This window comes from Myotis nattereri (genome assembly GCF_964212035.1).
Source record: "Myotis nattereri genome assembly, chromosome: 5".
Lineage (NCBI taxonomy): Eukaryota > Metazoa > Chordata > Mammalia > Chiroptera > Vespertilionidae > Myotis > Myotis nattereri.
The window spans coordinates 53,457,622-53,473,977 of NC_138080.1; the positions used below are offsets into that span (position 1 = coordinate 53,457,622).

Consider the following 16,356-nt stretch of genomic DNA (forward strand, 5'->3'; position numbering starts at 1 on the left):
GATTAGGAGATATTTGAACATAGTCTGAAGGAAGTAATGGGAAGAACCATGCAGATATATGGGGGAGAACATTTGGCAGAGGTGATAGCCAGTGCAAAAGCTCTGAGGTAGCAGCATATTTTCCTCTTTAAGAAAGCAAGGACAGAAAGAGTGGAGCAAAGTGAAAAAGAGAATAGTAGAATATGAGCTCAGAATGGTGGGATATGTGTAGGTTATATAAGACCTAACAGACAACCATAAAAAAAACAACACCCTTTTTTCTTGTTGTTAATCCTCACTCGAAGATATTTTTTTCCCTTGCCGATTTTCAGAGAGAGTGGAAGGGAGTGGGAGAGACAGAGAGAAAGAAACCTCACTGTGAGAGAGACACATCAATTGGTTGCCTCCTGCACATGCCCCCACCAGGGCTGGGGATTGAGCCTGCAACCAAGGTATATGCCCTTGACCTGAATCAAACCCGGGGCCCTTCAGTCCTTGGGCTGATGCTCTATCCACTGAGCCAAACCGGCTAGGGCAAAATACTTTTATTTTGAACGAGAGGGGGAAGCTTTCTTTAGATTTTGCATTAGCAGAGTGATCTTACTTTATTGTGTATTACAGATACTTAGTACTAATCAGTTTGGCCATAGTAATTAACAAATAAATTGTTAATTTGGAGTATAGAGAGTTACAATATGAAGTCAGAGTGAGTGAGCCGTGTGGCCAGAAGAGGATGACTGGTGGTTAGGGAAGCCCTATTAGAATTTAGTGAATATCCTAAACTCCTTGCGGAACGTGATTTGAAGCTCTGAATTTCCTTCTGGTGATTAGTACACTAGTTTCTTTTCTTGCCATCTTTGTCTTAAGTTTTTTAAATGACTATTTAGCTCAAACGTAATGGATCTTGCCTGCCTTGTAACTTCTGAAAATATTAATATTGCACAGTAATTTGGAGGCTCTGGCAATTTGCTTAAGTCATACCTTACTTTATTAGAGTACCTCAAGCATGTTAAATCGCGGCCAGTGGGCTGCACACCCAAGGCATGTGGACCACTGGCCACGAGTTTGACATGCCTGGGGTAACCAGTATTCCTCAGTGTCTGTTACGGTTTCAAGGTTAGTCTTTGTCTTGGACTCTTGTTTTGAGGCTCCTAACTCTAGTTCACTCTGAGACAGGCTTTCAGACCTGTTTGCTTAATGTGTACTACTCCCACTTTGATTCTTTTAAGCATTCTGACATGAGCAGTTCAAATGATTTTAGATAATCAAAGGGCTTTTGAAAGCAAGGTTCGTAAGAAACTAGTTGAAAAGTTTGTGAGAAACTGGTTAAAAAATAAAAGCACTGAAATTAGGTCTGAAGTATCACTGAGTCAACAGGTATGAGGACTAAAAGTTACCCTGTATTTTCTAGGACTTGGGAAAAGTCACGAAGTAGTTCTGTTTTACGTAAATAACCTTAATTTTGAAGTTTTGAGAGTAAAATCATTGTTACTTCATCTTGGTATGGAGCTGTGTCTCCCCCTTTAGGCACCCTTAGGTTAGGACCTCTCTGGACTTCACACTACAGTGAAAGATGCTGCCACAAGAACACTGTTCCTCCTCTTACAAAAGGAAAAGTAATCCAGTGATTACTTTATAAAAATTACAACTTTATTTATTTCATTTTTTTGAAAAATTTGGTGATGAATATCTATATTGGAGCTTTCTCTAGTCATTTCTCCTCTTTTAGATTACCAGAATCATAACAATAGTTAATGCTGTGGCTTTTTCATTGATGTGATAATACTGTGTGAATCTTGCATTCCATGCAGTGCTCTGTCTAGAGGAGTTAGATTAAGTAGGTACAGTCCATCCTAATTATTTGTGGATTCTGTATTTGTGAATTCACCTATTCACTAAAATGTATTTTTTTTTAAAAAATATGGCTTTTTAAAATGGATTTCAGAGAGGAAGGGAGAGGGAGAGATATAGAAACATAAATGATGAGAGAGAATCATTGAGGATCACACTGGGGATTGTGCCTCAGCTCGGGCATATGCCCTGACTGGGAATTGAACCATGAACTCCTGGTTCTGAGGTCGACACTCAACCACTGAGCCACACTGGCCTGACTAAAATGTATTTATAACAAGTCAATACTTATATCCTTTCACAGTCATTTATGGACATGCCCATGCACAAGAGGATGAAAACATTTGTCACCTGGCACTCATGTTCCCAAGTGAGATCGAACAAGGTGACACTCTGCCTTCTTATTTCAGCTCTCATACTCTAATTGTTTCCTTTTCCAAGTCCATTTAGTGAAACATTTTTCACTAAAAGTTTCTCGTGCTTTTATTGTTGTTTAAAATGGTTCTCATGCAGTGATGAGGTGCTGCCTAGTGTTGTGTTGTGCCTTATGCAGGACATACCTGGGTTGGATAAGCTTTGTTCAGGCATGAGCTATAATGCTGTTGACCGGGAGGTCAGTGTTACCAAATCAGAAATAATATTTTTAAATAGCATGTCTTTAAATAGAATCCCTCATTATGTATTGATTGGTTGGCAAAAATGTCATGACCAGAGGCTTTCAGAAACTTAACCCTGTGTTTCTCCTAGGAGCTATGGTTCAGTGTTTGTGGCAATTTTATAGAACACAGTTACTGTAAATAATGAGAACAGACTGTGTTTAATTAAGGGTGGTGACTTACAGACTTAAGGTATGTAAAACATTTCGTAATCCCCTCTCTCTGAAATCACTGTTTTAGGTCTATTTGAACACATGTATACAGAGTTATAATGTAAAATCTAATTTTACTATGGGTTCTGGTCAGGTTAAAAGCCATTGATTAACTTTTAAAGAAATATTATTCTCTAGAAAATTAATATGTTCCTGAAACATATTGAGGGCTCAGTAAATAGGGATTATAGTGATTCTGGTTTTGGGAAAGAAGGTACTATCAGTGTTTGAGAGTATATTCTTATGTAGTTACGTAGACTGAGGCACATGAAAAAACTCAGTTGAGAGCTGCTTTGCTAGAAGCTGGCAATCTTGAGAAATTTACTTAATCTCTTACTCAATTGCTTATCTGTCCTTACTTTGAATCATTTTCATTCTCATTATGCCACTCAAGGAAATTCTACAACTTAATGTCAATATATTAGCCACCAGATTCTATTTTACTGACCTCCAGTGTGATCTCACCATTTATTGATAAAAACTTAAGTGACGTATTTGATCTGTGTTGACATTGTATACCTCTACTGGTAAGAAGAAATAAAAGCATCCTGGCATTTTACTTTGATTTTTTTTTAGGGTATATGTAGGATTCTGATGTTTGTATTTTTATGACACAAATCCGAAATTATACAAGAAGTTTTCTTTAAAAAAGTTTAGAATTAGAATTTCAACAGCAAGAGTATGTATTCTTTTGATAATACTTAATTTATTAATTTTCCTGTATGGCAGTTTCAAGTTTTAGATCATGGGTACTTAATTTTTTAGAAAAATGTGGGGTTTTATAAACTATTTTTTAAAAGGTGTTTTCTACCCCTTAAAATATTTAGGAGCTGATTCTGATTTCTTATTAATTATTGGATAAATATTCTTTTAATTAGGCAATTAGCTTACTTATTAGATTATTATTAGAACTAATTTTATAGAAATACTGGTTTTTGTTTTTAATCCTCACCTGAGGATATGTTGAGAGAGAGAGAGAGAGAGAGAGAGAGAGAGAGAGAGAGAGAGAGAAACATCGATGTGAGACAGAAACATCGGTCACTTGCTTCCTGTAAACTCCCTGACCGGGGATCGAACCCGCAACCTTTTGGTGCATGGGAGGATGTTCCAACCAATTGAACCAACTCACCAGACTTATGAATACAGTTTTTGTTTAATTTTAAATTTATGAATAGCAACAGAAAATTAAAATTTATATGTTCATTCCCATTTCCATTACCAAAATAGGTTAGAGAAACCAATCCAATATACTATATACTACTTGAAAAAAATTTTACCTGCCTATCACATATTTTCAGCCTCTTCTAATATTCTGGAATTCCTGTCATCTAACTTTTAGCTGTGTTGTTTATTTTACATTACCTATGCTTTAAATTTGATTTTTCTGCTTGGATTTACCAGTTTTGATCAGGTCTGTTTATAAGAATCTGCATTAATTTGAAAGATATTTACATGTCACACTGTAAATATGACAGTCACTGAACTTTATTGGCTTAAATTAAAGCACTCTTTTTTGTTCCCTCAATATAACACAAAGTTCCACAAAGATAGAGATTTGAATTTTTGTTATTTATAATTGGTGACAGAACTGTTTATTGATTATCAGTTCTGGTACTATTTTAGAAATGCCAGTAATAAATTTTCTATTTGTTGATAGGCTGCTTGCTATTCTTTATGACTTGTTTTATGAACTTTGTTCTCTCATCTTTTCACTTTGTAAGTTACTCTTAATGTGTCACTCAACTTGTTTCAATCTTGTAAAAACATGCCTGTTAGTTTGGGCACACGAAGGGCAATTTGCTTGGGGCCTGCATCATCCCAGGCATTGTCCCTGATTTCATGTGTTCTGTGTATAAACATGCAAGTGAAAATGTCCTTATCAGTGTTGAGAAAGCTACCTTAGATATAGTTACTAAAGCAAGATTTTTATTCTCTCTTTGAAGAAAACCTATGTACAAGAGATTTACCTTTATATAATTGGGATACGATATATATTCACTTGTGATTTAGGTCAGTGTTTTTCAGTATCTTATTTTTAACCTGCTTTCCTGTGATGTTTTTCAGTTTGTCTTCGACACATATTAGCTGCTAAGGTTTTGATGACCTTTGTTTTCTGGAGTTTACCTTCTGAAAACAGTGGATAGATTTAATGTGCTTTTTCTAAGGAACTTTACCTTCTATCCTTGTTCAAAACTGATACAGTTATTAATATTTGATGGTTTCAGTCCACGTCAAATGGAAGTTTTATATTGTGCTAGTCTGAGTTGCAAATAAGAGTCACTTGACTTTTAAAAGCCCCATTGAATATATATTACATCATGGTTTATTGATTACATTTGATCACCAAAATTACATGCACCAAGGGAAGTTCTCTTCCTCTCACCCTAAAGGACTAGTTAATGTTTCCTTCAAATTTTGAATACCTCAGCTGATGATCTTGCTTCCTACTTTAACCAGTTAAAAAACAAAAGGAATGAGAAGGGGACTTCCAAAGACTCCTGCCACTATAAAAATCTCATCTGTTTTTTTATTGTTTCCACATTGAGAGATATAGAAAAAAAAATAATAAATTTAAAGCACCTATAATACCACTCTGTTTTTCCATCTGGCACCTTAAATGACGTATTCAGTTTCCTAACTAAAGCCAGTTCTTACACTTTTGAATTCTTTCTCATCCCCTTTTAACAGCTAAAAACATAATTATTTCTTCTCTTTCTTGCTTACATTATCAATTTTTTGTTTTGTACTGGGTAATTCTTGCCATTATACAGATATGTTGCTAACTCTTCAATCTTAAAGAATCAAAAATCTTCTCTACCAATTACCCATTTCCCCTATCAATTACCACTCCCTTGTTTGTTCTCTTCGGCAGCAGACTTCTAACTTGTCCATATTGACCATCTCTATTCTCTTCCCAGTATCTTAACTCTGCTTTAATGAAACTTCAACTCCCAAAAATCGCTCCCATTACTCGTGACTTCTGTGTTGCTAACTCCAGTTGTCAGTTCTTTGTCTTCATCCCATTGATCTATCACAATGGTTGTTATTATTTACTTTCTCCTCTTGGATATGCTTTATGTGGCTTTAAGGATACCACTCATTCTTGATATTTTTTCTTAATCATCTTTGCTAGTTTACTCCTTCTTTCAGAATGCTTAAGGGCTCAATTTTTGGAACTCTTCTCTTTCTACACTTAACATTTCTAGTATAATTAGAATTCAAGAATTCCATCCTCCCCAACCCCCACCCCACAATATAGCTTATTTCTTGGAAAGTGTAGATTAGAGAAAATACAATTAAATGTTGCTATTTCAAACTATGTTTCAGACTTTCTTGGCCCTGTTTCAAAGCTTGCAATGAGAACTGTGGACATTTTGGGGATTAGCCATCTAGTGGCAAGGTTGGAAAAGTAAATAAGTGGTTTATCCACACACCATTGTGATATAATATGGTTACTCTTAAGTGTGATAGAAATGGATATTATACTTTACATATCTTAAACCTTAAAGATATTTTAAAGGAATTTTATATGAACTTGTGTAATGAGTTGGTATTATTTGAACATGTCCATGTGTCTTCAAAGGATGAAATTTCAGAATAAACGTTATGAAAAGTTTCTGTCATCAAATTTTAGAGTCTATGTTAAAAAAATACAAAAGTAAATATGCTTGATATATACAATTTGAGAAATATGGTAAAAATAAATTTGAAATATCTATAATACCACTGCCTAAACGCAGCTTATATTTTGAAATATTGTCTTCTAGTCTTTATGTAGTTTAAAAACCATGCTGTGATCATATAGTTCCCTGCATTTTGCTCTTAGCATAATATAAGCATCCATGTTTTCACATTTTTAAAAGTGAACATGATGTTTAGTGATTGCACTGTATCTATCCTATCTCATGGATTCCTTTGTCTTGAACATAGAGATTTTCCTTATTTTTATTGACAGTTGTTTATTTGTTTATTTATTTATTTTGCTTTTGTGGATAAAGCTGCAGTGAGCATCCTATGCATAATTTTTTTTTCTGTTTTAGGATTACTTCCTTAGGATAGATTGCCAGAAGTGGAGTTACTGGGTCAGAGGGTATGATCTCATGAACTTTTTTCCTTTAAAAAAAAAATTATTTTTATTTTTTATTTATTTATTTTTTAGTTTATTTGCTATCCAGTTGATTTGTATTCATTATGAAAAGTGAAACTCATAATGATTATACTTGGTACCTGACAGAAAATTGTGTCTAAAGGCAAGGTTCTGTGATCAGAGAAGTTTGGGAAATTCCTAGGGTGAAAAGGCCTTTTTAACTTGGCTTCTCTCAGCATTTCCTGAACTTAACTGAGCATTGGCTGGGTGTTTTTTTGCTGTTTGTTTGTTTTTTTTGTGAGAGACACTTCTTAACATTTTGTGGAAGTTTTACAAAAGATATAGTTTATGAACTACTGATCCAAGATTTCAAAATGTTTTTAGTGATCAAAGCAATTAAATCTCCATTCTAAAATTATTTTTAAAAAGAAGATTAAAATAAAGCTGTTTACTGTGTGATTTGGGGGTATGTTTTTATAAAGTCTCATAACTTTTACAATTTAAAACTTTCTATACTGATTCCTAAAAAAATACCTTAATGCCTCAGTGGCACCAAATGCTTTTTATAATCTTTAATAAAATTTGGAATATAGACAAAACATAAGAGTAGGAGATAATGTATATTGTACAAACCTTTTTGTCTTCATTCATTTTCCCCTACAGAATGTGAAAACCTTTGCATCTTCTGATAGTCTAGCCAAGGTCCAAGAAGTAGCAAGCTGGCTTTTGGAAATGAATCAGGAACTGCTCTCTGTGGGCAGCAAAAGACGACGAACTGGAGGCTCTGTGAGAGGTAACCCTTCCGCAAGCCAGGCAGATGAGGAACAGATGAATCGTGTGGTAGAGGAGGAACAGCAGCAGCAACAGCTAAGGCAACAAGAAGAGGAACACACCGCAAGGAATGGTGAAGTTGTCGGAGCAGAACCTAGACCTGGAGACCAAAATGATTCCCAGCAAGGACAATTAGAAGAAAACAATAATCGCTTTATTTCAGTAGATGAGGATTCCTCAGGAAACCAAGAAGAACCGGAGGAAGATGAAGAACATGCTGAGGAACAAGATGAGGAGGATGAAGAGGAAGAGGAAATGGACCAGGAGAGTGATGATTTTGATCAGTCTGATGATAGTAGCAGGGAAGATGAACATATGCATAGTAACAGTGTCACAAACTCCAGTAGTATCGTGGACCTGCCTGTTCACCAGCTCTCCTCATCATTCTATACAAAGACAACAAAAGTGAGTATATTTAGTCTGCTGTGCACTTGAGAAATTTTACATATCCATATTAATTGTAATAAAACTCTTCTTACAGTCTTTGTATTACTGCAAAATTATTCTTCAGATGTGTAATAATAAAATGAGCTAATTTTTGTTTTACAGAAGGTATTAAAAATATTAGAAATAGAAATACTGATACTGGCACAGTCTTATTACAAATGGAGGGAAAGTAATTAATCCTATTTATTATTATGAACAATCATTAATTTCAAACTTTAATAAATCTTATCCTTGGGACAGAGGTTAGTAGGTTGTGTGCAGTGGAGAGGCTTAGGATGAAACATGACTTGTGTAAATCAGGTAGTAAAAATACTTTCTTATTTACAAAATGCAGCCTGTGATGTGGCTGTGTATTCACAGGTGTTAATCCAACACATGAGTTATTGGAAGTTACTTCAAATTTGTTTTCTTATGATGATTAAAATTTATCCTTTGTAAATAGTCTCTTTATTATGTAGTTAAACAAGGTGAGACTACAGCCTGAATATTAATATTTGGTTATTGGTGAAATCTGAGTTGGCATTTTTAAAAGTAATAAAGTACTAGACACTGACATTTAAGAGTAAACATTTTTCCTACATTATGAAACAACAAGAATTCATGGTGCTGTCATCACTGCTTGCTTCCCTCCAGATTTACAATATTCAGTAACAACAGAATCATTGGATTTTCTTTCTGACTTCATTTCAGTGGAACACTCTGTTTATTTCTCAAAGGTATTTGAATATTTACAACCAAAATCATTTTGGTTGATATTTGACTGTGAGAGGTCGGAGGAGATGATGTCACCAGGCTGAGATTTCCAACTTCCTGTTAAGTTTCTGCTACTCCTTCCCTTGCCTGCAGTTTTCCTTTCCCTTCCCATTCCTGGGAGATAACTCTGTTATCTCAGCCTCCTATCTCATTTTCCTAGTGGTAGCCCATGGAGTTAACCATAGACATATTTTATTTTATTTATTTTTTTAAAATACATTTTTATTGATTTCAGAGAGGAAGAGTGAGGGAGAGATAGAAACATCAATGATAAAAAAGAATCATTGATTGACTGCCTCCTGCACGCCCCCTTCTGGGGATTGAGCCTGCAACCCAGGCATGTGTCCTGATCTGGAATTGAACCATGATCTCCTGATTTATAGGTCAACACTCAACCATTGAGCCACACCAGCTGGGCAACTGTAGACATATTTTAAAAGGTGGAAAGTTAGATTCCTGTCTAAACTGGAGGAGTCTTATTAACTCAGGGACTTGGCGATTAGTCTAGTACTGAGAAAAACAGTTCCATTGGATATCAGGGGCTGGAGTACACTAACCAGTCACACCGTCACTGCTTCCCAGTATTATCTGGGGGCAGGCAGCGGGGTGCTGAAACGTTGAAGTCTGTCTGAGCTGGAGGGAAAAAGTGTTTGGGCAGCTGCAGTAAATTTGATCTTCCAGTGCTTGTTCTTTGGGGTGGTATGTGGACTTCTTTCCTCAAAACATTCCTTGATATTATATCACTTAAAATTGTGGTCATGGCCGGGGAGGTCAGGGGGCGTTGTGGAAAGAGGGAGCATTATTTCTCTCACTACTCAGTCTTTCTGCTGTATTCTCCCCTTCCACCCCCATCAAAATATAGTCAGAATTAAATTATATCGTGTCTGGGCTTTGCTTCAAAATAGCACCTAAGATGGTTGAAGCTGGATTGCAGGGATGTGAGGTTTCATGGGTATTATTCTGTGTAGTTTTTCAATATTTTAGGCAGTATTGTTATCTAATGATCTATTCAAAGAGGAAAGAAAATAAAAAGAATTATGCTCAGAATGAATGAGGTATGTAACAACTTCTATCCTCCCTCCCCGCTCAAGCGTCAGTGCCCATAGATCTTTATCTTTGCATGCTTTCTGGTTCTTTATCATTTGAAAATTAGATAAAAATCATGAATATCCAATTCGAGTAGACTTATGAGTTAATTCTTTGGAAAAGAACATTTTAACTTGAATAATAACTTATTTTATAGACATTAAAATAAATAATGTCTGTAGTAGTTTATCCTTTTATTTTTAATCTCACCCGAGGATAAGTTTATTTATTTATTTTTTGAGAGAGAGAGAGAGAGAGAGAGAGAGAGAGAAACATTGCTGTGAGAGAGAAATATTGATTGGCTGCCTCCCATAGGCACACTGACCGGGATCAAACCCACAACCTAGATATATGCCATGACCAGGAATCAAACCCGCAACCTTTTTGGTGTAAGGGATGACACTCCAACTAACTGAGCCACCAAACCAGGACTGTAGCAGTTTATCTTCTTATTCCTGTTTGCTTATTTTTAGATTTTACAGGGAACCACTGATTTAGCCCATAAACAATATACAGACAGATTTAACATTATCTCTTTTAACCTAAACTGACTTGGAATGATATATCTTAGATACTTAGTTTAATACTTGAGTTGCTGTCATTTTGCATCAGCATGTGAAATTTAAACTCTTGAAACATGTTGATTCCTGATTTCCCTAGCCTGTCTGCAAGTTTAGATTTTATTTAGATGGAACTTCCTGTGGCAGTTTCTCGTCCCTCCCTCCAGGTGTTCAGGCAGTGCTTTGGGTCTCAGACAGATGGCTCTGACACTCATTGCTGCAGCCCTACTGCATTGGTAAGGCTCAGACCTTTCATAGAAGTTTGCCCAGCTTTCATCCCCATCTCTTGGTCTCTCTCCTTCAAGATTACTATGCCAAAGAGGGAGTTTATGTCTTTCCTCTTTTTTCTGAGGGTTCAGTTGTAGGAATGGGGGGGGGGGTTAGTATTTAATTGCATTATCTTATTTAAGAAAGAAATGTAATCAAAACGAAGACTCGCAAAGCCGCCAATGATTTCTGCTACATTTTCAATTACAACAAGAAAGCCAGCTAGACAAAACAGACCTTTTTCTAACAGGAGAAGCCATCATAATGTTCAGTGGGAAAACTTCCAGCACCCAGGTTTGACAGGTGCTTTATTTACTTTTCCCCTCAAGATGAAATTGTAAACAGAACTTTTAGATGTATGTTGTATATAGTAACTCCTTAGAAACAAACTATACTGAATTTAAGTCATGTTGATGACTCTTGAGTTGTGAATACAAATTATTGTTTTGTACATACAAGCTCACAGGTGTATACTGAGTATTGATAGCAGTGATAGATGTGTGTATGCATTTATATGTTGTGTACATATACATATATCTACATATATACATGTATGTGTGTATATATGCTTTTGATATATTGTTTATTTTGAGATCACTTGCCTCTATAAATATGGCAAGAAGAATATAAAACCATTTGATGGTTAAGGCAGCAATGCCCTTCTACGTAAGTAGGATTTCCATCTGAAATTGGCCTGGTTTTGTTTTTGTCCATTCCTGAAACTTTCTTCAGGATCATTCCCAGAGTACTTTATTATTATATTTTAAGAAAATTTAAAAAATGTCAATTATTATTGTGTTGCTCACAAAGAAAATGTTAGTCACCCATGTGTATAAATGTGTTTAGTACAGTAAATAGGGAAAAGCTCCCTCTATTTCAAATACTTCATTTTGAAGCAGCTTTAAATTCTTAATCATATATACATAAGACACTTCTATAGACATTACCCTACCTAGGCCGTAGCTTCAGGTCTTTAAACTGTGGCTTTTGAGAAGAGTAGAGGTTTAATAATCACTTTTAAAATCCCATTTTTAAGATTAATATGGTATGTAATTTAGATTTGCCTAATTTCAAAAAACAACAACCTCTCTCTGCTATGCTTCCCTCTAGGTAAAATTAGATAGACATTACTAAGATTTTCAGAAGAACTATAAGTAAGTCTACATATATTCTAGACTCTGGGGTATGGTGGTTTTCTAATGCCATGTCACATTTGAAATCACCAAGCTACCCTTTAAAAAATATAGAGCTCAGTTAAGTGCTTTTCTTTGTGTATTTAACAAACCATATTGAAGATATGAGGGCTCAAGTCTCAAGTTCTAACAGGAAGATATAACAATGAAATTTGAGGCTGGATAACAGATACCATTCTCTCTATAGTTTATCAAATGTGCTTCTTAACCAGGGGTTGTATGTTGGCTATTTCTGTCAACTTGATTAGTCTACCTATAAATTCTAAAGTAAATTTGCTTCCCCAGATAGGAAGGCCCATCTCTTCAGTTTTAACTCCTTCTGTCAATAGCCTATCACATTAAAGAGTAAATAAATAAAACTTATTTTCTGAAGAGATGCCAGCCCATACTAAAGACTTATTTTGCATGTTTAATGCACAGTAACAGCTCATTTTTTACTAAAATGAAAAGCAATTAAGATTACCATTAGACCAGGTCTAGTATCTTCTTGATCTTTTCATGGAGAGAACCATATTTGAGCACTGATTTCTCCTTCTTCCATAGCTGTTTGGCACCTTCCATCAGGTCTCACACAACTTCATTCCTGATCTCAGATTAATCTGTTTTTTTCTTCCCATCCTAAAGCTAATCAGTTTTTTTTAATCCCTTTTGCCTCAAGTAAGAAATAAATGGTTAGTGTTTCTTGTCCACGAACCTCCAACCACTCCCATTAACCACAGCTACTGGGAAACTTTGTAGGACAGTGTGGCTAACATCTGAAATATAACTGTTACAAGTAGAAACCTAGAGAGTGTTGGCTGCTCTAGGATGTCCCTGGTCTTGTCTTGTTCTTGTGAGACAAAGAGCTTAAGTTAAAAATTCTGTTAGGTATAGACATGCCCAGAGAACAAGTGCTATGTAAGGCAGTCATCTTGAATAACATCCATAATAAACATAGACCAACTAATAACCATGCCTTCTACCTTTGTGTGAAGGAAGAAAAACTGGAAACATTCTCTCAGTTTAGTTTAACCTAATTTTAAATATGTGGAGAGGACAATAGAAGTGGAGGAAAGGGGGCACACTAGAGAAGATAGATTTTCCCCTTGTCATAGAGTGATAAGAGCTTTTTAAATTTGAGCTTGAATTCTGATTTTGTCACGCATTATATGATCCTAAGTATGTAATTTCATTGAACTGTTCCTTTATCTGTAAAATAAGACTACAGTACCTACTTCTTAGAGTTTTTGTAAGGATTAAGTGAAATAACATATGTAAAGCAAGTAGTATAGTACCTGGTACACTCAGGGGTTCACAGATGTAGGCTTTCTCTTATCCCTCACCCCTAATCTTCATTCCCCACAGCACATATCAGCTTATCTACTTGTTTTTTATGACCTTTAGAGGTAAGTCTTTATATCACTCTCTAGTGGAAAAAGATATAGATAGAAGGATACACAGGAGGATTGGAAATACTGTAATAAGCTGGACCCATACCTAATAAAAATAAAAATATGACATACATTTTCAAGGGGATGCTATTCACAGATCTTCCCAATTGACAGGTATGTAACATTTCCTTTCATTAGAACAGTGATGGCGAACCTTTTGAGCTTGGCGTGTCAGCATTTTGAAAAACCCTAACTTAACTCTGGTGCCGTGTCACAAATTGAAATTTTTTGATATTTGCAACCATAGTAAAACAAAGACTTATATTTTTGATATGTATTTTATATATTTAAATGTCATTTAACAAAGAAAAATCAACCAAAAAAATGAGTTCGCGTGTCACCTCTGACACGCATGCCATAGGTTCGCCATCACTGCATTAGAATTTAAGTCAGTTTCTTCTAAGACATCTGTATTTTTAAATGCTTGAATCTTACAAGTGAATGCCAACATGAATTTTATTTTATGGTCAATTTCTGTTTCTTGTTAGTGTAGTTTTAAAAATATTTGTTAAAATTATTTTAAAATATAATAGCTCTAAACCAGTGGTTCTCAACTTTCTGGCCCTTTAAATACAGTTCCTCATGTTGTGACCCAACCATAAAATTATTTTCATTGCTACTTCATAACTGTAATGTTGCTACTGTTATGAATCATAATGTAAATATCTGATATGCAGGATGGTCTTAGGTGACCCCTCTGAAAGGGTCGTTCTACCGCCAAAGGGTCGCGACCCACAGTTTGAGAACCGTTGCTCTAAACATTGGTCATGTTTAAATCTGTATGTTTCACTGCAAGCAATTAAAGATTACTTTGATTATTGGTTTTCATTCTAGACAAAAAAAAAAGTCTCTCCACAGAATGGAGAATTAAAAAACTTTTAAAGTGTTTCATTGGTTTGTACACAGAGAAGATAAATATCTCTGGTGTATCCACAGGTACCACAAATAGTTAGCTTCAAAATGTTCCTGAGGCAAATTGTTTCAGGTGTTATCGTGCAGGATCTGATTTGTATTGATGTTTTTGTTGGTGTTAGGGAGGATGGTATGAAGAGGGTAAATAAATTTGTCATGGTGGGTTCTGTTTCTAACTGTGGTAGACAATTTCAAAATGATGTCTCAAGCTCCCATCATTCACCCAACCTCAGTCCTGCATTGTCACTAGAGTGGTCCACTTAAAACTACTGTTTCTTTCTTCATACCAATTTTTTATTTTCCTCCCCAGATTTACAATCTTTATTAATATCCTGCTCTTCTGGTCATTTTGTGGAAAAACAGTTTGACTTTTTCTTATCCTCTAATCCCATGGGTCTTCTGAAAATTTAACAGAGTTGAATACTTGGGCTTCCTTTTTCTTACCCCCAGATGCTTATAAAATAAAAATTGGAGAGTCGATGTTTAAAAATGTTACAAGCATCTTTGCTTAGTTTTCTGTTCGCACTAGGCTATAATTTCATGTCCTTGACAATGAGTTGGCAGTATGAATGATTGGATGCATTTTTTAAAATGGATTTTTACCTCCATATAGATCTGTAACCTCACTATAAATATTCTGATGAAGCCAAGTCCATAAGTGGATATTTGAAATCTTTTATAATCTTACCACAGTTTTTTTCACCCTGATTTCATTTCCACGCCCCGACTAGCTTTTAACGACTTTGCTCCTCTCCAGCTATCCAGATCCTTGAAAACCCTGATTTCATCTCTATCTTTACACCTTCCTAGAATTAGAAACTAATTCTTTGAATCCATTGTTGATTTTCTACGCTGCGAAGTTCATTTGGTATCACCTTGTGATTTTTTTGTAAGTTTGCTTTGAGTTAACATTTAATCCTTCCTTCCTTCCTTCCTTCCTTCCTTCCTTCCTTCCTTCCTTCCTTCCTCCCTCCCTTCCTTCCTTCCATCCTTCCTTCTTTCCTTCCTTCCTTCCTTCCTTCCTTCCTTCCTTCCTTCCTTCCTTCCTTCCTTCCTCCCTCCCTCCCTCCCTCCCTCCCTCCCTCCCTCCCTCCCTCCCTCCCTTCCTTCCTTCCTTCCTTCCTTCCTTCCTTCCTTTCTTTCTTTTTAAACAGAAGAAATTTGACATATTTTCCCCTAGTGCTGATTCAGGTTGAGAGTTGAAGATTCACAAATTGTAATGTGAATAATTCTCATTTCAGCTCTTACGGTATACCCAAGCTAGACTATAAATTATAAATAGGCATGCCATTTATGTTTATTTTAAAATTCAAGTATTCAATATAAAGATGGTTACATTGAGGAATATTATAATACATTAGTAGTTTTAGAGTAAGACTCCCCAAGGAGAAGCTAAAATCCTAATTTTAGAACCATGTTGCTAAGATACAGAAATCAATTGAAGGTAACTCATACAGCCATTAAACACCATATTGTTAAAGAAAATTTAATAACAGGAAAATGTTTATAAACAATGTTTACTAAAAATGTAGAACTAAAAACTATGTATATAATATGATCCTAATTATAAAGTAGGCATTAATCTGTCTGTCTATCTACCTACCTACCTAACTACCTACTTACTAGTATCTACGTATCTATCTACGTGGGGAAAAATCAGAAATAATTAAACCAAATGTTAGTAATCATATCTCAATATGGCTGAATTATTTCAATTTTTTCTCTTATAATATCAACTTACCCTATGCAATAGTAACAGTTTAGCATGGTGATATCCTTTGTTTCTAAGACATTTATTTAATATGTGGTATCTTTCAAGAGTAACTTAGAGCACTCTCGATAGCACTTTTGACTCTCCATAAAACATGAATATCTTTCATTTTAAAATCTTTCTGTGACCAGTTTCAGAGTTTGTCTTTAAAATATAATTCTAAAGTGCTTCACCAGGAAATTACCAGTGTTTTCCCTCCCCTTCCCTATTCCCAACTCCCCATTTCATCAAACTAATTAATATATTTAAACTGTTTAGGCTTTCCATCCTAATTTTAAGATTCCTGAGATAGAATCTGAACTGGAGGGGACCTTTGAGATC

At 35.3% G+C, this 16,356-nt stretch overlaps 1 protein-coding gene across 1 annotated transcript in view; it reads left to right on the plus strand.

Annotated features, from left to right (window-relative positions):
* Nucleotides 1–16,356, plus strand: part of FBXW7 (F-box and WD repeat domain containing 7) — a 175,057-nt gene that overhangs the window by 80,576 nt on the left and 78,125 nt on the right. The window contains exon 2 of the mRNA XM_081091975.1: nucleotides 7,449–8,021. Within this exon, the coding sequence (XP_080948101.1) occupies nucleotides 7,518–8,021 (504 nt within the window). The 5' untranslated portion in view covers nucleotides 7,449–7,517. The remainder of the gene's footprint in view (nucleotides 1–7,448; nucleotides 8,022–16,356) is intronic.